The sequence below is a fragment of the Indicator indicator genome, chromosome 19, assembly GCF_027791375.1.
Source record: "Indicator indicator isolate 239-I01 chromosome 19, UM_Iind_1.1, whole genome shotgun sequence".
In the NCBI taxonomy this organism is placed as follows: domain Eukaryota; kingdom Metazoa; phylum Chordata; class Aves; order Piciformes; family Indicatoridae; genus Indicator; species Indicator indicator.
Window position 1 is genome coordinate 18861026 of NC_072028.1, and position 22617 is coordinate 18883642.

Genomic DNA, 22617 nt, shown 5'->3' on the forward strand with positions numbered 1-22617 from the left:
TCCATCTCTTCCCTTTTGTTGTCAGAACTGCTTTATCTTCCGTCCTGTTTCTTGTAACGCCTTAAAAATTTTAGTTGGATTTGATTTCTAACTTCTTTTCTTCAGCTGGGTCCATCTCTGTTAAAACACAGTAACAGAGCAGCTGCATGTTCCGTGTGACTACACCTGCACAGGAAATTGGAGAGAAGTCAGAAGAATAGCCACCTACCTCAACTCTAATGACATAACATGCATCAGACTAATGAAAGTTTGTTGTCAAGAATGCTGCCTCACTTCTTTTAAGGGAAACAAACAATAAAGTTAATATGAGAAGTGTCTTCCACTCAATTTTTTAAAACAGAAAAACATTTAAAACTGTTCTGTTGATGCCTTAGGCTGTTCTTCTTAGGCACCCTGCTATGTACCTGAAGTGAAAAAAACCTTTGCTCTCTATAACTAAGAGTGTAAATCTGGGACAATCAAGTACAAAAACAAACAGCACACAGGAAAGGGACAAGATTACCAAGTATTTAGATATTCACTAGCTGCTGCAGTACCACATCCTGTTGTATTCTAAGATTATGTTATAAACCTTCCCACATCCTTCATCATGGTTTTCTCACATAGTAACAATGACAACAGTGTACTGCTGAAGAAAAACGGCTACTTTAACTGCAGCAATTCAGCAAAAGGCAAAATACCAGTCTGTGACTGACATGGAATTTATCTACCTCCAAACACCCACTACCGTAAAGCAAGGCAGTTTGTTTGCATTACCAAGAATGTCCAGCCCCTTTTATAGTCATCAATCAACCTTGCTTAAGAAAAAGACTTTTCATGTGCTTGATTAAAGAGCAACGTATAAAAGCAGAATGAAATCTGCAGAAAGTAGATGGTCTTTTAACTATGCAGTAAATATAACCTGGGTGTAAAACCACATATAAAATTAGTGCATCCTTTCATTGGGTCTGGCTGGGGTGCAGTACCATATGGTGCTGTGTTTTGGATCTGCGGCTCAAACAGGGTTGGTAACACACTGATGCTCTGGCTATTGCTGAACACACTTTCCCTTCCCTGCAACCAGCATGATGGAGACGGGCAGGAAATTCAGAAGGGATATGGCCAGAATAGCCGACCAAACTAGGGAAAGGGATATTTTATGCCATATTATGTCACGTTCAGCAGTACACGTGGGCAGAGGAAGAAGTGTGTGCATGTGGGAGGCTGCTGGATAGGTCTGCCTGTGGGAGATTGTCATTGCCTTTGCAATCCCTTTGGATTTTTTCCCCACTTGTCTTCCACTACTCAACTGTCTCTTATCTTAACCTTCTCTTCTCACCTTTATTTTTATTTTGACCTTTATCTTCTCACACCTTTGTTCTTCCTGTTTCCTCTCTCATCCTGCTGAGGGGGTGCTGGTGAGCAAGAAGCTATGTGGGTACTTAGCTGCTGGTTGGTGTCAGCTGACCACAAAACCCCTTTTCATCAACAAACCCAGATTCACTTACTTAATTTCCTTCTTTTCTAACCATATCTCCACCTACAAAGAAACTTACCTACAAGCTTGTTGATAAACTGAGGTCTCCTTGATGCAGGTAAATATACTCCCAAGAAAAAGACAGGGATTCCAGATAAAGCAATGGCAATTCCAATCAGTGAATTTATAGTGTCACTATAGAGTGGCACTACCACCAGAAATATTGTACATATACAGAATATTATTGGGAAAGCCACACTCAGCTAGAGACAGAAAAACAGAAAAGACTGTTAGTGAAATATCTGTGGTGCAGAGTTACAAACATTTTAGTGAAGAGTTACAGATTTCCCTCTCAATCCCACTTTGTGAAATTATCTGCTTCTCCTCTTGCACATCTGCCTACTTGGAACCATAAGCAAGTTGCAGAATTATTCTTTGACAGAACTGCTGCTAAAAACAGCAAAAGTAATCAAGTATGGTAACTGTTGTGTTGAAAGACAGTGTATGGCAGCATGAAATGTTTTTAAGACAAATCCAAAAATAAACTCAGGAAACAAGGATGACTTTTTCCTGTAGAGTATCAACTTAGTCTGAGAGGTGTAAAGAGGATCAGTTATTGAACAGAAACACCATCAGAGGTAAATGTGCTCCACATCGAGAGAATTAATTAACTTAAGCATTCCTAATTGGAGATTTCTAAACCAAGAAAAAAGGCTAACTACTCTGTTAGCCAACTGGGACATTCTCCAATTGAGAGAAGGGATAAGGATAGAGCTAAGGTACACTACAACTACCACTTATTTTTTTATCTAGCAGACAATCTGGCTTTCATGATAAAATATAAAATGGAAGCCACTTTTTAGGTCCTGCTCAATTTTTAACCTTTAGACACAGAATGGTCCAGACTGGAAGGGACCTCCAAAGGTCATCTACGCTGACCTCCCCACAGTCAGCAGGGACATCCTCAACTAGACCAGGCTTCCCAGAGCCTCATCAAGCCTTACCTTGAATATCTCCAGAGATGGGACCTCAACCACCTCCCTGGGCAACCCGTTCCAGTGTTCCACCACCCTCATAGTAAAGAACTTCTTCCTGATATCCAATCTAAATCTGCCATTCTCTAGTTTGCAGCTGGACATACAAGGTCTAAATTTTAGACAGTACTTTCGCATTATGCAGAGGACAAGAACAATTCTGTACTAAGCATCCGTTACCTTAAGAGGCCTGGGTCGGTCTGGTTCCTTCCACCGCAGATACAATTGCCCAGCAATAGACAGACCAACAAAAAACCAGTAACTGAAACTGAAGTAATTTATAAGCTTGAAGACATCTTCCACAGCCAGGTAAATAAGGGTCATAACACACTGTCGAGAAGAACAAGAGAAGTTTGAAGCTTATTGTTTATGCTGCTTTTTGCCTTTAAGTAACAGCTGATACTTCTTGGTGTATGGCCTAAAAAAATCCAAACAAAAACCAACTAACCAACCAAACAAAATCACTCCCAGCAATCACCTTCATGACAGTTAATCTGAAGTTCTCTCTTGTGATTTGTCAAAGTTTTCCTTTAAATAATTCATATAGTTACATCTGAAGAGCTGAAAAACACTAACTTACATTGAAGAGCAGTGCTGGCACAGGTGTGAACCTCCCTACGTGGATCATAGAAAGCAGATCAGGAAGGTGACCTTCTCGAGATCCTACAAAAAACAGCCTGGGGGAAAAAATAATAAAAAAAAAAGCCAGAATACAGATGTTGAGGCCATAGTTGAGAAAGAATGTATCATAGAAAAATCAAAGAAAATACTATTCAAAATAAGTAATTACACCACTGAAAACATTCTGGCTTATAGCAGAAGTATTTAGTCCCAACCAGAAGAGATTGACAGATCTTTAAAAAGGCACTCTGCCACATGCTCAAAAGACACACAGAATTCTGTCATCAACTTTAAATAGTTCTATAGAGACTACTTCACCAGATCACATTCAGACTTGTTCTCATTGCAGAGGCACTGTACATACATTCAATGGACAGCAAGAGTCTCAACACACCAGAATAAATCTATCGAAATCTTTCACTAGTAACATCACTAATCAGTGCTCGGAGGAAAGCTTCTATACTGTGTCCTAAGCTTTTTGCTGCTTTTGCTAATAGTGGTAGCAACTTGTAAACCTTTTCACTTGGAAAAAGCCTTAAAATGTAGTGACTTTAAAAAGTCATTAAGTTTTAAGTACATTTGAAAACAAGAAGTTGCTGATGTATTAAATAAAATGGAAATAATAACTTAATGCAAATAAGCAGAAGGCCTCAGGACTCACAGACAACACACATTTGATCTTGAACTGTACCCAGCACACAGCTGGGAAAGCTAGGGGAAGTAAGGCAGTGTTCAGGATGTATGTATACACATAGACAGCTTTATTGTACTATGCTTATTCATTACAGGTTCCATTACAAAAATATTTTTGCCACCCTCATAATAGACGAGCACAGCAGTAATGCACAAAATACCATCAAATAGAAAGATAAGAATTACCTTGATGATGCTAGAATGGAAGCATTAAGTCCACCAAAACAAGAAAAGGCTACAGCAATGGGAATTGTCCAGCTGAAGATACCAAACACCTGGTCAGCAAAGGTCTGATAAAAGGGAAAAGAAAAAGGAAACATGAAAATATCTGCAATAAAGGATATGTAAAACAACAACATGAAAACTTTCATCTCAAGTCTGTATAGAAGAATAGCAACAGAATAGAGACAATCCATAATGCAGCTCAAAGAAGCACACAGCTTTTTAAATTTGTTTATGGAGTCTAAACAAGCACAAGCTTCTTTAGTCAAGCACCTGAATTCACATTTTCTGCTCACTGAGGAAAACAGAATGTTTTCAGAATTTTCTCACCAATCTTAATACATTTTATTACTTAACTGAACAACAGAACTCAAGTGTAACACAGTAACCACAGAGAATCAAGCACAAAAACATTAGTGCATATCCCAAAAGGGAAGTGTCACATGGCAAATGGTAAACATAACCACCATAACACCTACATACAGGCTACTAGAATAGTGTCTATTTCCCTTCTTTTTCAATTTCCTAAGCAACATCATCTTTTGTGTTTGCTCCAGCAGGAGGGCTCTACTGTCACAACATGGCAAAGGACAGAGCAAGTATCTTATTAGCAGTCATTTGTTAATGTTGCTAGACAATACAGCAGGCCAACTGTGGTGACTTTTCCATGATTGAGCTCTAGAACCAAGAAACCAAGAGCATCCAAGTGTCACAGCCAGCAGGTAAGAGACATGAATTGTCAGTAATCTGGGACCTATCAGGAAAATTTGGTAATGATTTGTAAGATATTGTCCTGGTCAATTCTGTTCAGCCTCCTGGATGGAGTTAAAAGGGGGAAAGAAACTTAGAATATCAAACAAAATGTTTGAAAAATGAGGAAATTGAAACTTAAAACATGAAGACTGACAGCCACTCTTAATCTCATCTCAGTTTCAGCACTTCACATATCTGAACATCAGCATATTTGGAGTTAGGCATAAATTCATCCATGGATTTTCTGGGTGGAAGCCTTCATATCCCAATTTTACCAACAGTTAAATCACTTCTATGATTTCTTCTACAGAAGAAGCCTAGATTAGACAGCATGAAATCACTATTTATAGAAACAGAAAGGTACATAATGCATAAGTGGTATTCAAACAAACCCCAACGATTTTGTGTTATAACATTAGAAACACCTCAGCAGGTAGCAGTAACGTAAGTATTTTTATGAACCTCGCTTTAAACCACTTTCTGGGTTCTCTTGCTTTGTCAATTTCAAGATACTCAGGCGTAATAAACATATATACTAGTTCAGCTTTCTGCAGGTGTCTTTTCAATTACAAAACTTTTCCTTCAGGTTTTAATGTTTGTGTATTTTGAAACATCACTCCCTTGACCTTGCCTTTAAACTACTGGTCTTTGTTGTACTATTTATGAGCTACAGAGTACAATCTGAGTGGATTAATGTTGAGAACTGGCCTTTGTTTGCAGCCTATAAAGTCATCTGAAATTAACAATGGCCAAATTTTGATTGAATTACCCCAGGAACAAGATCACCAGGAGCAGTACATCGGTATACATTTTCTGAAGGATTTTTGTAGGTCAAAAAAACATACAGAGAGTAAAATATAGATTTTTTTTGTGTGTATGTGTGAAATGAATGATTGATTTTCAGGATGCAAACTCCTGCATACAACGTCGATCTTCAAACCACAAATTACAGAAAAATCTACTGATATAAAACAAAGCTTGGCCAGCTGACGTTTCCTGTTGTTGTCTGGGTTGACAAAGTGCTTTGTTCAGCGTGTTTGTAAGGCAGGTTAAGGTTCAGCTGTATACCATCATCTACACTAAAAAGTAAAATCTATTCCATCCTTTTGTGTAATTTAGTTGAGCCTCGGCAGTAGGATTTCCTGCTGCTAAGGGACAAAGCAAAAGCATATAATCACTTCAGTGGGAGCCTTGCCAAAAGGTAAGTGTGCTAGCTACCCTGATTCTTAATAAAACACCTCTCTTCCTGACCTCAAAATGCAGCTTCAAGACAGGGATGGAAAAAGGCACATGTATAGATTCCCACAAAAATTATAAAAGCCAACACAAGAAAAGTATAGAAGAACAAATCCATCTATGAATCCTATTTCATGCTGAAATCAGAACATCAATTTAGCAAAAGACCATGCCATAAGAAGTGTGTTCTGTATGCCATGCATTACCCATTTTCAGTCAATTGAAACTGAACAAGCGACTAGTAGTTTACACTTATCATATAAAAAGATTTCTGTTTGGCAAGAACAAATAATTGCTAAAATCTACTGTGCTTCTCTCAGATCCTTATTGGATCTAGATGCAGCGGTGAAACCTGGCCTCCTAAAGCAGAACATAACCCATAATGATACAGTGAACGAATTAAGACTTCTTCACAAGAAATTAAGAATGAGGACAAGATGAAAATTATAACAGGCAAATGTTTTAATATTTTAAAGGATGATTTAGACCTGGATTGCTGATTTCCAAAACCAAACAGCAAATGACATTACTTTACACTGGTAAAGGATTTATTTATTTATAATACAAAGCTAAGATACAGAACTCAAAAAGATGTTAGAGAATTAAGATGTTTAGTACAGTTGCCTAAAGGACAAACATTCAGATAAGTAATATTAACAACTAAAGTTAGAGAAGAGGAAGAAAATGTATGAATGTACTCCTATGCTGCAGGATGCAAATTAGGTAATAGATCATTTGAAGAAACTTTTTCCCCCTCAAAGGGCAAGCTGGCATTTGCTCTTTGCAACCATTTTCCATTTCCCTTTAGAACATTTAGTAATGTGCCAGTGTGGACTGTAAGATGTGCGACTAACCTCAGAGGACATTTCCATCCTATAATGTACATCCTATCTTGCTAAGGTATGATAATGGGTTTTTTTGTTTGTTTGTTTTTTTGTTTTTTTTTTTTTTTACACATCCTGTGAAACAGCACTCATATGAGCAGTAAAAACCACAGAGAGTTAAGGCACAGATATAGCATCACTGCCACAAACTATACACCGATCAAGACCTTATAAACTCCAGTGTGTTCTGGATACAAGCTATATAGTGTCTAAAAACTGCTGATTCAGCTCCATGTTCCCTAGATCTGTAAGAGTCAGACTCTTCAAAAGAAAGAATAACCTGGCAACAACCCTGTCATTCCCACTGTACTCTCTAATATTGTAGTTGGGATTTCTGTGAAAGCAAAGGGTGGAGCATTAACTTCAAGAGCTTAACTTTTCCCTAAGTGAGGTAATGCAAAGGAGTATTTCAGTTCAGAACGACCTAAGAAGTTCAACTTGATTTGCCAGGTAGTTCTGCCTGCAAAATCATCTTTCAGTAAAAAAAGTTGAAAGGTACCTGAAGTTTGGCTAAACTTTCTAGTGATGTTAACCAGCTTACCATGACAAGTATACACCCATCCGCCCTTTACACGAGTGTTTTCTGACAGGATTTCACCTGCATTTCTAACGAAAATCAGCCAAGTTTGTGTATTACTACCCAGACAATAAAAATACTTTTATACCTCAGAGTATACACTTACTAATCCTTCAACACTCTCATTTTAACATGCCGAGAAAAGTCTTCTCCAAAGCTGAGCTCTACTCTCCTCTGAACAATGACAAGCCCAAAGATCTCGAGTGCTTCTTGCAGAAAGCACTACTGAAGTGTCAGTAAAAGTGGCCACAAAAAGCATTCAACTGTGCATGGCAGAGGGTTATTTTATGTAAGACAGAAGGGCAGAGAAAAGTACAAAAAGCAGTTGAGTTATCAAGCACAAACTCCGTGCACTGCATCAAGAGGGAAGGAAGAAAAAAAAAAAAAAAAAGAAAGAGGGAAGGAGAAGAGTTAGTGGCTGCTTTCTCCTAAAACTGCTATTGTACAATCATGGATCCTCCATTGAGCAACTCCGCTTTAACTACCACCACTTCTGGGAGCAGTGAAGTGCATTTATGAAAACAAATGAGCTGGTAACAGGGGAAAGAATGGAGCATTCGCAAGGGTATGCGGAGGATGACAGAGGAGCCTACCTGGAGGCAGCTATAGCAGAAGCATTTAGTCCACCATAACAGGAGAAAGCCACCACTATGGGGATGGATTTCTTCTCAGGTTTCTTCTGAGAAAGTCTAAAGAGCAAGAAGGATTAAGAGATTAAATTGTCATCTCTGCTATAGTCTGACAAGTCCTGTAGTCCAGACTTGAACTATAACTGCTTCTAACAGCTAGGAAACAGTAAGAGAATTCAGTGGCTGATACAGCACTTGCAGTTACAGATTAAGTCCTTTTATGCCCTCCCATCCATTGGACATCTAAGATATACATATATACACACACACTGTAGAAAGACATGCACCTGGAATTGTTCCCCTTCGTTGTGATTTTTTTTTCACCCAAACTATCAACAGGGAATAATAATGAAGGAAGAAGCTTCCAGGCATGCATTTCTCAGCTGAACTGCCCTTATTTTGTTACTCCTAGAAGAACAGTCAAAAACTGAACTACAGCTTTGTTTCAAGACATGAATGTCTGATTAAACTACATTTTATTTTTATCTCGGGTTAGTCTGATCCCCTGATCATCATCTGGTAACTTGTGAATGGTTTGCAAGAACACTTTTTTTTGTCCTTTTAAAGGACAAAACAACAATTCTATACAAATAGGCTGAACTAAGAGCAGCAGGAATTGCCCCTCATAAAGAGCTGCCACAACAAAATACACAGATACTGCCTCACATCCACTAATTCAGGAACACAGATGATTAGAGAGAGCAAAATTTATGTTATTAATTGCAAGGTGAGAACGGTTTCATCACACATGGCTGCACGTTAAAAGTGCACTTAGAGACCCTCACAAAAAGTCAGACTACACTGGAGAGCATTAGGAGTTGTGAACACATGCTAGGCTGGCAAAGCACCAAACAGTAGTGATCAGATGGATAAATGCAAAGAGAACATTGTCTAACGTGAAAAAGTAACTTAGACCAAACTGTATTCAAAGATTATGAGGCATTTCTGCTAGGAAGACTTAAAAGACATCTGCAGAGCCTCTTAAAATAGCTCATTTCAAGATCCTATTGCACATGTGCACTTTTCCAGGCTCAGGTCTATAACACTTAGCCCAAGAGACATATACAACAGTACAGAGATTAACATATATGAGCAATCTGACTAGTATCTTAGAAGTGCAACTAATTCTGCTTTGACTTTTCTCTTGAGGCAGAGAATAAATGCATTCCCGTGTTGCAGGAAGACCTGGCAGTCAGAACTGGCAGTCTGTTTTCTTATTTTTTAGTTTCTCAGGTCTTTAAAGAGCTACTTCCTAAAGGAAAGAAAGAAACTCTGATTTATGGCAATCAAAAAAATCCAATGAGCAGCTGAAGTTTTCTTCCATTGCCATAAATTATATTTGTCAAGATACTGTATGATGGTTGGACCAAATTAGATTTAACATCACTTACATTAAAGGAAGGAAGCAGAGTGCACATCAACTGGAAACAGTCAGAAATGTGTACAGGTGCAACAGCAAGCTGTGTAAATGTTCAGGTTTTCTCTAATTTTTGTTTCAATCACCATTCTGTTGATTGATTCTACTCAGACATAATTCTCTCTCTGTATTATTGGCAATGTCTTTTCTTGGAGAAAAAGGTGACAGTGCTCTGCAAGGTCCAGCATGAAATTCTCTTTTCCTTTTTAGGCCACTCAGTACAATCTTATGATAAGATAAACCAGCACTACTCTACTGCATTAATATATTGCACGTCTACTGCATGTAACACGTCTCTTCTGCATGGCCCACATCAAGATTATAGATGCCAGCTCGAAGAGAAAAATTGTTTTGTTTAATGTCTTCATGGAGGTGCTGAAGATACTTGATCACAATCTTGGGTGTTTATCCTGCTTGTAGCATTTTTAAGATCTATTTGTAAAGGTTCAGTATTATTCCAATGTCTCTAACCTTCTCACGCTTAAAAATATTATATAGCATTTCTTAAAGTTCTGGCTCAGCTTTTCAGACTGGCCTGCAACTCTAGAGAGCTTCTACATAACCGGCAACAGGAGTGCTGTGTTGGTAGTTTTGTTGTAGTGAATGAGGGCTAGCTCCAAGAAAGAAGGCAAATGACTTACTGCACAGCTTTCTTCTGAAAGCAACTGCCTCTCTCTAATGAAGGGTTCTTCCATTGCAAGTACAGAATGTGCATTTCATCCAAAGGGACTTTACTAGGAAGTGCTACTACAAGTAGAGAAGGTGATCCTGCTTTGGCATGGAGGTTGGACTCAATGATCTCCAGAGGTCCCTTCCAATCCTTGCCATTCCATGATTTTATGGCATGACACTGGCAGCCAAAGACAAGCAGATTTTCCTCTTCAGAAATGAAGCAGATGACTGACCAATTGAAGGAAGAGAAGGTATAAGAGTACCTTAAGAACTTCTAGCTGAATTCAGTCAAAAAAAGAGAGACTCAACATTTGTTAAACTATACAATAAAAAAGAAAAAAAGAGCTAAAACACAGCCTCCCACATTCCTGGCTCACAGAGGGAGAGGCATGTCGAAGCAAAGCAAGTTTGCTCTAGAGTATGACTACACCCAGGTAAATTGGATTGATCAGCACTGGACTGGCAAGACGGTATTCAAAGAGGCCACTGAAGTAGTCACTTTTATTCCAAATCTATCAACAAAGCTGTAGGTCTCCAAGAAAGATGACAGCTATGCAAGACAACCGTTTGCTTCAAAAAGGACTCAATTTTACCATTTCCAAGCGAAAGAAGCTGCCAAGTGGCACCTAACAGACTAACTCAATCAAAAAAGACATGACCAAAACACAGGAAGCAAGTAACAAGCTATACACTGGCAGCCAGTATGTTCTTTCCTGTCAGAAGATGAAGGAGGCCAAACGGTGCTTACAGAGCCAGCTGCCCTCTTCACAAACAAAAATTACAACACCTCTCAGAGGCAAAACCCCACTTGTTCAGGGGACAATGAGGCAACATTTCTGAAAAAACTCAGCTGTGAAACTCTGACACAAAACTTTGAGAAAGGAAGCAATTTTCACATGATCAGCAACTGTCTGAAGAGCATTTGCAGAACTAAGCTACTTCCTTTAAAAAAAAAAAACATTTTAAAAGAATTAGTTTCTTAGTCCTGACACTAGAAGTATACCACAATGAAGCTAATCCTAAAGTATCATTTATCATTTTGTTCCATACCATCCCTTGACAAGACTTTTTTCATCTTCTAGCCATCAACACTAACAATATGCAATGTGATGTGCAAAGATAAACTAGATTTATTTAAAACTTTTATTTTCATGACTTGGAAACTGGAAGTAGCTTCCCCTTCCCACCTCAAAGCCTCTTAACTGAAGTGAATAGGAGAAAGCTACTCTATTCCTTTCTGAAATAGCAACAAGGAAAGATATTAAGTTAACTGCTGCTTTACTACACAAGACTAAAATGCAGCAGCATTCATACCATGTTTCTGTATAAAAATCTTGATTGTAATTTTCACCCTGTGACTACACAGGGGGCAGCAAGAAAACTACAGCAATCTATATCATATATCACATGCAGAGTATGTAGGCAGATCAAAGTGGCTCATTTTCATCAGATTAATTTTTCTGAATGGCTTAATTGTCACTTCCTTTCTTCATTCATCCACTGACCACAATGCCCTAAGTCTTCATAAAGATTCTACTGTGGATAAAATTTTCTTACACCACCCAGGGAAATGTCACCATGAAATGTTTACATTTCTGTATTACAGGATATTTTTCAAATACAGATCATTAAAGTCATCAGCACTGCTATTTCCCCCCCCTATTTACTAGAGAACTATGGGTGAATCCTGAGTGTTTTAGTTAAGACTGCAAATGCACTTTTGAAGCAACTCTTCCATATTATTGCAATTGGGTTTTGGTTCACGTTGCTTAGCATTGGCCCTAAAGGGCACTTCCCGTTTAGAACAGACTAAATTGGAAGATGATCTTCAAGAGTGTAACTACTGCACTCCCTTACTACAGTCCCACCACACAGAAGCATTCAGTCTATGGGACCTTGTGAGAGGTAAAGTAAAATACCCCTGAAGCATGCGTAGTGTGATGTTAGGTCCTCAGTGCTAACTGTTCCACTTGACTGCCAGCTTTCCAGAGGCCCATGCTTGATTAGTAGAGCAACTAAATTCATATCAGCAATAAATAGGAATCTTTAATGACTCGTGTTAAACATTAAACTTCAGCTGCACTTTCACGTTACCATTCTAAGAGGCACACAAGTAGGGGCAATCAGAAGACCACCGTTTGCCAGCTGCTGAGACGTCTATTGAAAGATTTTCACTGAGATAATTACTTAAGTTTTTAAGTGCAAAGTTATTATTAAGGTTAAGTTCCACTAAAACTAGCACAAGTAAATCCTCTAATAACTTTGGAAATCACAAATATTTTTTCATTCTTATCCTGGTCACTCAGTATCTCTGCATGCAATTATATTGAGTTTTGTTTATGTCTCCTCCATGTCTGGATCTACCCTATGCTAGAGAGGAATACCTGTCCAGCTCTGAGGACTATAATTTCATGTAAAATTACACAGAATGGATATATGTATAAATATATACACACACAGAGAAAGACATACATACTCACTTTTGGTCAAGAACAATGTCAAAGAACAGTTAAATTAAGTGTATTTAAAATCATAAAAATTCAGGCTCGGGTTTCACATGTATAGTAAGGTTCAGGCATTGGCCATCTATCACTTTTATCTCACCATCTATTGCTGCAGCAGTGCTACCACTTGCTGTGTACTGCATCACAGATGGGACAGGCCCACACTGAATCATCCCCCAGTCTCCCAGAGTGAATCAGGAAAATGGATCTCATTCACCCAGGCTGTACAAACCTCTGTGCTGACACACAGCAGGCACAGAATACTCTTCGGGGATAGGCTAGATTGGAGAATTTCATTGCTGTCAAGGAGTGACACCAATGAAATAGTTAGAAAAAACACAATAGTGTGTTGCTTTACAGAAGTCAGGATGCACAGTGGATTGTGTATTGAACCTTAGTTTTGTCTGGATTCATTAATTGGAAACAAGAATTAAAAATTCCATTATCACTCACTGAAGGAAGATACTTTACATGAGATACTAGAGCCTATAACAAAAATAAATATTCCCAGAGATTTTATTACTCCTTAGCATGTGCATATTGAAAATTAAATATTTGATGTCCTTGTCTTGTTTTGTTTCATTCTGAAATGCTTTGCCAAGCTTTTCCTAGTATATTTTCTATTTCCATATTTCAGATAAAAAGAGGCAAAGAACAAAGGTTTATTTACTTTCAGTACACTTTGATATAAACATCTGCATAATTGCATTTGAAATAACAAGTTACAAGTATTTCTCAAATTTGAAAGGAAGTCAAATAAATGCTTTTGTGGAACCATCTGCCTAAATACCTGACATAAGAGTTCGCTGATATGCTAAGCCAGTTTTTAATCATAGTAATCCTCTGTGGGAACAGAGTGAATACTTCCTTCACTTGGATATATTTAAAACTCTCTGTCCATTGTCTAACTACTTACATTTTAGAAGCCAACTGGGAATCTAAAAGGGAGGAAAGCCGTTTCTTTTCCTCCAATTTAAATAACCAGAAAGAGGATTAAATTTTCCAAGTTCCAACTCTAAAGGATATAGTAACCAGAACTATCCAATTAATTCACTAGCTACAGGGGGAAAAAAAAAAAAAACAAAAAACAAAAAACCAAAACAAGCCAACCCGTCACTTTTGCTTAATGATTACCTTTAAGTATAAAACATGTTTTGACCAGCTTTTACTTTAAGAAGCTTATACATTTTAATTAGATTCAAACCGTTAACCATGCATGAAAATTTCATTTTCACATTTCAAAATATGAGAAGTTATTGAAATTAATAAAGGCCGGGAAGACAGTGATTTAAGTTATTAAAAAAGTGATACAAAGCTAAACTTTGTCAGAGCTGAGCTGCAACACATCCATTTACAGAGATACATGGCACCAGTTATTAGCTCAAGAAAACGTGGCTCAGTGGAACACTGGTCTGTGTCCTGCTCCAGCTCTCTAAATGCTGCAGGATGAAGGAACAGGGAAGACAATTATGTACTAATGAGTTTAATTTACAATCTGTTGAAAGTGCACAAGTCTAATTAGTATCTTTGCAAAAGACATTGACAAGATATATCTGTGCTTGTTTAAATACATCTGATAATATAGTATTATTACATGTGATTTCATTAAGTATTCTTCTATTTAGGATTAAATTATTTGTGATGAGTTGTTCTGTCCTCCTGCACTGAGTGAAGTACTGGAAGAAAAGAGGGATTTTTCCTGTTTTGTGCCTCAAAACGACCTAAATGGTGAAATATGAATGGTATAGCAAAATACTATACAATCAACTTACCACTGCCACAGCATCACTAGAAAGAATGGCCTCAACATCCAGCACTGTATAGTAAGCTATATTGGTCAGAATATAGATAACAGTCACAATTGGCATAGACACTGCAATAGCCAGTGGCAAGTTCCTGTAACAGAAAAAACAAACCAAACTCACAACACAGGGAAAAATAATTCCATTAATAACAGAATAAACTTATTTATTTGATTCCTTTACCTTAAAGATAAAAGGTATGAAGACAGAATAAAGATTTCAGAATAGGTATCTCTGGAAGAACTTGGATTCTTTTAAAACTAAAAATTCTAATATAGAGTAACAAAAAAAAAAAAAACTCCAAACCAAACCAAAACAAAGCCCAAACAACCAAAGAAACAACTCCACAAACCTTTTTTTGCAATAACTTAAAACTTGAATGATGTGTAAAAAGGGATTCTCTGTAACTACTCTTCAAGTACCCCGACTTCAGGGTTTCAGATCTGCAATAACAGCCTTCCAAGTTACATGCTTTAAATTATTTCCTACTGGCCACGTTAATTAGCACAACCAGAATCTGAAGGGGCTGAAGGTCACTGCACTCCTCCCTGATAAATGCTTCTTTTCTAACATCTACTTCTGCAGCTGCTGCAGGGAGACCCACTAAGCCACACCTCTGATCTCACCTCCACTCATCACTGCAGAGAAAAAAAAAAAAAAACCCTAACTATTCTGTGTAACTGCAGAAAGTAGAGGTACAGAGGGCAGATCCAAAATTGTTGCAGTGCTGAGAATCCCAGGATGTGGTGCATCTTATTAGCAATTGTATCTAGAAAGTAGTATTAAAGAAGTCCAGAGTAACATAAAAACATTTCAAACCTCTAGATGTAAACAGATAAGATTTAAAGCTGAGATAGACTCACAGCCCTGAGTCTGCAGCACCATAAGGAGGAACTCTGCAAAGCAGAGGCAGAAGCAAACTGTTATTTTTAGGTTTTGGCATTTCTCAGCCTTATTCTTCCTGCCCCCACCCCCCCAAGCTTGTATGGATGTTCCAATATCTCAAAAGAGAAAGCAGAACTGAGAGTGTTACACTTGCATTTGCCCAGTTTGAAACCAAACACAGCATGCTGACATGGATGAGCATTTGCCATGAACACAGTTTTCAGTAACAAATAAACCAACAAAAATCCAACAAAGTAGAAAAATAGAAGGCACTTTGGAAGCTTCCTCAAAAATTGCTTGAGGCCCAGAACTCCAGCTGGGTCTACTGGGGAGGCAAAAAACCAAATGCACACCACTACCACCAATATAAATCATTAAATTAGTAACTGGGAGTTCCAGTTCTGCTTCTAGGTTGCACAGTCACAGTGAAAGACCCAAGAATCTCAGTGCTAAGAAACAGAATTAGGAAACCATATAGAAATTAATTTAGAAATGTTCTGTAATACAACAAGAAGTTGAAATGGCATTTTAAGGACTGCATTATCCAAGATTAAAGCCAAGAGACTACTTCAAATTTGCATTTGTGGATTGCAACTTTTGACTGGACAAGCATGAGGGCACTATGAATCAAGTGCATATGAGAAATATATAATTCTTAGAGTCATTTTATAGAAGTCTGGAATATCTCATCATTTACCTTTCTGGGTTTTTGATCTCTTCTGTTACATAATTGAGGGTATCCCAACCGGAGTAAGAGAACAAGGCAGAATAGAGTGCGAGGGAAATGTCTCCTATATCAAAAGAAGATCCCTCAAAAGATTTCTCGAAGTGTGATGAATAGCCTGTGTGTGTGGAAGAGATGCAATTAAAATACAAACCCCTCAGAAACCCTAACTCCTTCAATGCTGTCTATTAACCTCTTTTTCCAGTTCTGTTCTCTGCTTCAGCCATGGCATTTAAACCACTAAAAATCATGTTCTGTGGATGATAAACACCTTTGTCCACAATACCACAAAAAGTACAGGAACATTAAGTTCAAACTAAACTACAAACAACTGGCAATGACAGTACTCAGGCTAAAGGTAGTTTTTATTTTATAAATATGCTATAATCTACTCCATCCTTTCACATTTTCAATCATTTAATCCACATGGAAAACAAAGTTTACAGCTGATTTTAGGTAACTATGACCAAAACCCCCTAACAACCTAAATTTTACCTATTAAAAATAGAAAACTGAGAGAAATTAACAGAAGATATTGTTATTTTGAGACACAATTTTCCCAAGCCAAGACAAAAAGTGCGTGGTTTTCTGCATCAGAACTTGTGAGAACTTGTGCCCTCTTTTGACTTTAAACAAGTCAAGACAAAGCTCATCAATGTCAGTTTTGTATATTCAGATTATTTTACATACACGGACACATGAAAATCAGTACAGAAAGGCAAGTTACTCTGTACGTCTGATATACAGTGCCCTGTACTATATATTCTGAAATGATCAGGCTTCATCAAAACTGGCCGGGCAAACATTAGAGGCCTCCAAAATATCTTCACTTATTTCTCTTTCTTACTTTTTATCCTAATCAGGCACTGCTATTCCCTTGGCACAGACATGGCAGATTAACTGCTGAGTTAAGAACAAAGGAGATAATGACAAGTAAGCCAGTAGTGAAGAAGCTCAGTATCTACAAAACAAGAAATGGGCACATGTGCTAAGGATATTCCATTCACAGTAGTTATCTTGCTCATGGACTTTCAACAATAACCAGCTAGAGCAAAGGACTCGAATTGCCAGACTGCCAAGGAAAGACCTTTATGGCAACTTTGAATGCAGGGTGATTTTTTTAAGCTAACACATTCTCCTCAAAGGAGGGGCAACGGACAAAACTAAGTTCAGAATTCCTCATAACTTGAAGGCACAACGCTCAGCACACACACACAGACACATGCACACTCACAGCAACTTTTTAATTCTCAAGAGCTCTAATAGAACTCAGAATCTGAGCAAACAAAGAGCTGCTATCCACAAATACATGTTCTTACATATTTATTTTTGCTTTAAGTTACACAAAATTCATTTTGTAAAACCAAAAATATTCAGTTGATCTCACTGTAAAGTAGCATGTTTCTTACAGAAACTTACAGCTTTCTCTCTTCCCACTGTTTTGCTAGCTCTGTATTTTGCTAGTTTCATTTCCCTTATGATTCCATATTGCAGGCTGTAAATTCCAGAACACTGCTGAACAGTCACTTACCTTCTTTTACCCAGTTCAAAGTCAACCAAGATAGGACAGATTCTTATGGTACAGTACCATGATAATGCTCACCACTGGTATTACTAGTGTCTTCAGAGTCGCTATATTATTTCACAACACATATGGATTATTAGACAGTCACTTAGTTGAACTGATAAATACAAACCTTTGCTTTCATTTCATAACTTACCCTGGAATATTTTAACAATTCCAGTTGTGATGATGACAATAAGAGCAATAACTTTAGCATAAGTAAATACATCCTGCACTCTTGTTCCCCATTTAACGTAGGCACAGTTTATAAATGTTAGAAGACCTAAGGAAAAATGAAGAATGAAAAGAGTATATGAACAATATTCACTTTAATTCCTTTTTCAAATATTTTCAACTATAATCTCAATATGCACTTACCTGACACACTTAGTTTTAACTAAGCAGAATACATTGGTAGTGAAAACACACTGGTTAAAATAAACCAGTAGGAAACAGATGTTCTAAACACACCATTTAACAATATGGAAGCAAAAATCTTCCCCTTCTCTGATTACACACCCTTTTTCCTGTTATCCCTCATCAGCTGAATTCTGGTACTATTCCTGAAGCTAAAGAAACTACCAGATGAAATAATTAATTTCAATATATCAGTATTCTGATTAACAAAAGATTACCTAGAAATTCCTTTAGCAAAGATATAAAAAGAGAATTTGAAAAGTTTTTGTAGCATTCCTTGCTTGTCTGAGTTCAACATCCAGACATGCAAGACTGAATATGGTCAGAGTTGACTTAATACTCTCTCCCAGTTGTACTAAACTCTGCTATTAAGTGAGGTTAGAACAAATATGACCAAATAACAGACAATTTACAGCTACTGCAATGTCAATTGGGATTTTTAAGAACTGGCAGTAATGTGTATTCTATTTCACCCTTTATCTAAAAATAAACTAGTGTCAGACCTATTTCACAAGATGGTGATGGAACTTGAAATGAAACTTTCAGATTTCTCAAATATTTTGTTAACAGTGGCTAACTAAACTTCCTCATATGATCATCTTCCTCACACTGTTCTCATGGCTTTCAATATTTTGCTTTTGCATTTATTACTTTTTCCTCAAGTGGAGAGCCAGACAACCTCTGCCTGAACTCAAATGCTGAACATTGAACAGGATTTGCTATCTCCAGTACTCTTTATTGAATAAAATACTAATTCAGTGCATATTTTTCTTGCCCAGATTATCATTACATTATTGATTCCAACCCAAAGTTTAAATATTTCCCCCATATCTTTTTTCTCTAGCTAGAAAAGAAGTGGTTATATTCTACTGCACTTTTTACCTCCAAACAACTTTATTATACTATGCATTTTAAATATGCATATAAATAAAAACCAAACTTGATTGTTTAAACTATGTGCTAAATATTTTCCTTTCCAATAATAATGTGATATTATTAAGATAAAAATGAACTTAGCACAGTTGCCAAACAGAAAAATAATAATTTTTAAAGGCAATAAAAGAAAGGTAATGCTCTCAAAAGTATGGCACTAACACACTATACAGCTTGGGCAAGTGGAATAGCTGAACGGGCTTCCACTGAGCTTGGCAAGATGATGGGAAAAAAACAGTTGTATCAAATTTCAAAAGTCAAAACTGCTGCAGCTCCCAGGGAGCCCTCAGGAAAAAACACAACACTGCTCCCCCTCTGCTCTTCAGTATTAATGATCAGCATTATCTACAGGGTGTATTTGCTCACAGGGTTTAGTTAAGTGCCTTTTTTTTCTTTTAAACAACAACTTCCCTTGGGAGTAATTGTAATCAACTTCTTTTAGTGAGTTAGGGCCTGCTTCAAATTCTCTTCTAAATTTCAAAAGAAAAACAAAAAGAAAGGTAATCAAGAGTCTTTGTTTTACTAAAATTATTCTCTCCTATTCTGTTTCCTTTGAACTTTAATTATTATGTAGCTACTCAAAGGTCCTGAGAGCAGCCAAGTTTAGATTAGTGGTACCAGATGCTAACCACTGCCAAAATGATTGATAAAATGATGCTGTGCAAGACTAAAACTAATCTCAGATTAGATCTAGTATTGTTACTACTACAATTTTTAAAAAGACCAAAAATACACCCAACAACAAACCCAGCTATTCTCATGTACAATCTGTACCTAACCAACTACCAGCCATTTCATAAATAAAGAACTATACCCAGAGCTAAGGGTTTGACACAGTATCAGTCCTGCCAGGCCAGGGAGGAGCATAGGCTGTAACAGAAATAGCTAAACAAAGCTGTACAGCAGAGGAGCAAGTCGCCAACACCCAGAACAGGGCAGAACAAGCACTTAAATCATAAAAGGAACTGTTGAAATTGTACCATCTACATGACAGTGAGCTTGCTGTCACATGCCTCCACTAAAGAAAAAGGTGCTAAATCCCCTCTCAGCAGCAAGTGTACAGGATTGTCACATCATCTTTCTACATCTGCTATAGAATCATTTCATTCGAATAATTTTGTCTTAATTTCTTGCTTTTTGCTAAACTGCCTTTTAGAAGGGCTAACTCCCCTCACATGTGAGATACCTTAAATGGAAAAGCAGATTCTCCCTGAATCTCTGCCAGGATACCTTGGGATGGCTGCTGTTCGAGGAATGTGGACATGACATTACAGGTCCTTCATTTCTTTCCTGAAGTTGTCACAACAAAATGTGGACACGCATTTGGAAGAGAAGGAGGGAGACTGAGGGAATAGAACTGAGTACACTTACAGATCTTTTGGAAGAAGTTTGTGATTCTTCTTCCTGCTACCTGGACCTGGAGCAGCACATTACTGCTTTCCCAACAGTAGCAAATTAATTTACCAAAGCAGAACATGAAGCTAAAATGTTCACAAGTAGTTACAGAGGTCAAGTTTCTGTTGCACAAGCTATTTGCCTTTGTGTTTCCCATATTCTAGTCCCACACAGACAACTGCAGGAAGGAACATTTGAGGTATTTCAGCAGACTCCCTGTTGCCTCTAAAAGGAAGCAGCAAGGAGCAGTAAAAAAGCCCAAATTCTCTATATGTCAAGTTTTACAATAATAGGGATGGCAGCTCCACAGCTCTTGATCTCCTGATCGCTTCAGGACAAAGGGTTGCCATACAGATTTCTTGAAGTGTATTTTTTACTCTCTACTGGAAATGCAATATGTTTATATAAATATTTTTAATAGGAAATACCTAAAATGAAATAAGACACAGAGAGTACAACCACACTGTTTAATTCTCTTGATACAGAGCTTTCTCTACTGATGTTACAGTTTATCATGAGCATAAAGAATAATCTTAAATGGTCTCTTGAAACCCTCCCAGAGTAATTACTTAGGTAGGTTTACACTGACAAGCTATCATAAAATAAGTTACATTAGATTTGTGGCATAAAAGTTGTTTTGCCAATAACTCTTAGACCACACAAAAACTATCTTTAAGTTTGATTTAATATACCTCTTGATTTAATATACCTACCTTTCCCCCCCCATTTTAGCCATGCAAGGAAACTAGGAAGAGTTAAATACCTTGTTCTGCTTCTGAAGGAGAAAAGGTAATTCACTGATTGAGTATCTGCAAGTTATTCATGTGATGGAAATTCTTCTCCCTACTCTAACTCAGACCATTGCAGATTCAGTATGCGACCACTAATCATCCAGTTGATTGGTTAGGGCTGGGTGATTGGTTTGGACTAGATGATCTTGGAGGTCTCTTCCTACCTGGCTGATTCTATGATTCTAACTCTGGGAGCTGGTAGGATCTGTTTTAAAAAACTTAACCCTGGATGTAAAATTACCATAATGAATTTCAAGAAATACTTACATTCACAAGCAGCTGCTATCAGACGGCAAGCCAAGTATGGAGGATCACAAGAAGGGAAGAAAGGCTGAACTATGTAGTTAGCAAAGGTGATGGCAATGATGGCCTGACTAGTTGGCTCAACAATTAAGAGTGAGGTCCACAGACGAATAAAAGCAATGAAGCTCCCAAAAGACTCCAAGATATATGCATAGCTGGCTCCTGACTTCGTAATAGTGGTTCCAAGTTCAGCATAACAGAGGGCTCCAAAGACTGAAAAAATCCCTCCAATTGCCCAAATTACTAAAGACAATCCATAAGATTTGCTATAGATGAGAACTCCTTTGGGAGAGACAAAGATACCTGAACCAATCATGTTGCCTACTATAAGGCTTATTCCATTTATCAAAGATATTTCTTTCTTCAGTTGCATTGTATTGTGGTTTTCCTGTGTTTCACAGCTTGGATCTGTCCTGTCTGGCTTATTGACGGGGCTGTATTCAGCCAGTGAACTATGTGACTTCACACAATTTGTCCTTTCTTCCATTGTGGAAAGACTCTGAATTCTCCACGACTCCAAAACACAATCTAAAACAAAATAAAAATAGCTGAAATCATTATAGTTATTTTTTATCCCAGGACTTTCTTGCCAAATATTCTTTCCACCTTTCAACCCAATGATTTATAAATTGAGAAATTCCCTCTTGTTGCTGTGTATGTTTTCTTGCACAAAGGTAAACCCATGCATAGTTAAAAAAAAGAAAAAAAAACAGTCCACACAGAGCACGTGACAAATTCCAATATAACTTAAGTTGGGAAAGGAACTTCTACCTTTAGGAAAACAACAACAACCAAAACTGAAGGAAAGCCATAATTAAAATATTCCAATGCTGAGAAGGAAAGAAAGAACAGATAGAAGCAAAGTGAGGTGATATACAAAAAGCAAACACCCTAAGACCGAGCTGGAAGTTCTAAGCATGAACATAGACTTATTGCAGTGCTAAATAAACTAATCAAATTATTCTACTTACTTGTATATGTTATGAGTGATCTAGTAACAGGGTCGCACATGCTATTAATGCAATATGGACTCTTGCTAAGGGCAATATGAAGAGATACTTTACTCCTTGATTCAACTGTGTGACTTTTAACTGACAGTCTGCTC

The 22617-nt window shown here is 37.5% G+C and overlaps 1 protein-coding gene across 1 annotated transcript; it reads right to left on the reverse strand.

The window, feature by feature from the left end:
• Positions 1 to 47: 47 nt before the first annotated feature.
• On the reverse strand, positions 48 to 22035 carry SLC7A6 (solute carrier family 7 member 6). Its single transcript, XM_054389916.1, has 9 exons — positions 21477 to 22035; positions 17831 to 17956; positions 16083 to 16227; positions 14471 to 14594; positions 3991 to 4094; positions 3071 to 3167; positions 2671 to 2820; positions 1536 to 1719; positions 48 to 165 (listed from the first exon to the last, which is right to left on the reverse strand). Exons 1-9 carry the CDS (start codon positions 21997 to 21999, stop codon positions 71 to 73), a joined length of 1548 nt encoding a protein of 515 aa, XP_054245891.1. The 5' UTR covers positions 22000 to 22035; the 3' UTR covers positions 48 to 70.
• Positions 22036 to 22617: the final 582 nt, after the last annotated feature.